We start from the raw sequence: 1,546 nt of genomic DNA, 5'->3' as shown, positions 1-1,546 counted from the left end.
GTCATGGGCTTGACTATGAGGACACCTTCAGTCCCGTTATCAAGCCTACAACCATTCGGCTCCTCCTGTCTTTGGTAGTCTCCCGCGGTTGGTGTCTTCGACAGCTGGATGTTCAGAATGCATTCCTTCATGGTCTTCTTGAGGAAGAAGTCTACATGCGGCAGCCCCCAGGATTTGTTAGTCCTGATCAGCCACATCATCTGTGTCGACTGACTAAGGCTCTGTATGGATTGAAGCAAGCACCGCGTGCTTGGCACGCTCGCCTGGCTTCTGCTCTTCATACTCATGGCTTCATCCCCTCGAAGGCCGACACATCGCTGTTTCTGTTTCAGCGACCCCGTGTGACTATGTACCTACTGGTCTATGTCGATGATATTATCTTGGTCAGTTCCTCACCGACAGCTGCTACTGCTCTCATTTCTGCTCTTGGTGCTGATTTTGCTGTCAAAGATTTGGGTCAATTGCACTTCTTCTTGGGTATTGAGGTTGCTCATCAGTCTACTGGTCTGGCTCTCACTCAGAAGAAGTATTCTCTGGATTTCTTGCGCCGTGCTGGTATGCTCAAGTGTAAGATGTCGCCCACGCCCATGTCTTCTACGGACAAGCTCTCAGCCACTGATGGTGTTCTCCTATCTTCTGAGGATGCCACGGAGTATCGCAGTATTATTGGTGGCTTGCAGTATCTGACCATCACACGTCCGGACTTGTCCTATGCTGTCAACAGAGTGTGCCAGTATTTGCATGCTCCTACTGATGTGCATTGGTCTGCTGTCAAACGCATCTTGCGTTATGTCAGTCACACGTCCTCGTTTGGTCTTCATCTCCGGGCTAGTTCATCAGGTGTTCTGTCTGCGTTCTCTGATGCTGATTGGGCTGGGTGTCCAGACGACAGGCGATCCACGGGGGGTTATGCTGTGTTCCTAGGTCCTAATTTGATCGCCTGGAGAGCACGCAAGCAAGCCACTGTTTCTCGCAGCAGTACCGAAGCCGAATATAAGGCTGTTGCCGATGCAACTGCTGAGCTCATATGGGTTGAGTCCCTTCTTCAGGAATTGGGTGTCTCTCAACCTCGTCCACCGGTCCTTTGGTGCGACAACATCGGTGCCATGTTTCTTTCATCTAATCCGGTGTTTCATGCACGGACCAAGCACATAGAAATTGATTTTTATTTTGTGAGGGAACGTGTCTCGAAGAAGCTACTACAAATCAAGTTCATCTCATCAAAGGATCAACTTGCGGACATCTTCACCAAGCCTCTACCTTTACCCATGTTTGAGGTCTGTAGGCGCAATCTCAACCTTCATGCTACTTCAGGAGTGAGTTGAGATTGAGGGGGGTGTTAGACTTTGTATAGCTGCCTTTGTATTATACGTGTATATGTACGTTGTACCCCTATATATATATGAGATATGCCACCCCTAGGGGGTTGAGCAAGTTCCCACAACAACGTTGTTTTACACTGACGAGGAAGGAGTAGCCGGAGAGGCCAGAGTTAGCCATCAGCGTTGTCGTCGCCATCGCCACCACCATCGCCCGAGCGTGTCGC

General features: G+C 49.9%; 1 protein-coding gene across 1 annotated transcript; it reads left to right on the top strand.

Annotated features, from left to right (window-relative positions):
• Positions 1-347: 347 nt before the first annotated feature.
• On the top strand, positions 348-1,325 carry LOC127326271 (uncharacterized mitochondrial protein AtMg00810-like). The gene has a single exon (XM_051353125.2). The coding sequence runs from the start codon at positions 348-350 to the stop codon at positions 1,323-1,325; it is 978 nt and encodes a 325-aa protein (XP_051209085.2).
• Positions 1,326-1,546: the final 221 nt, after the last annotated feature.

This window comes from Lolium perenne, chromosome 7 (assembly GCF_019359855.2).
Source record: "Lolium perenne isolate Kyuss_39 chromosome 7, Kyuss_2.0, whole genome shotgun sequence".
In the NCBI taxonomy this organism is placed as follows: domain Eukaryota; kingdom Viridiplantae; phylum Streptophyta; class Magnoliopsida; order Poales; family Poaceae; genus Lolium; species Lolium perenne.
This window is presented reverse-complemented; position numbering and strand designations above follow the sequence as displayed.

Bases quoted from the DNA above. Each gene is read 5' to 3' on its own strand.
- LOC127326271 (XM_051353125.2), top strand. From the start codon at position 348: ATGTACCTACTGGTCTATGTCGATGATATTATCTTGGTCAGTTCCTCA.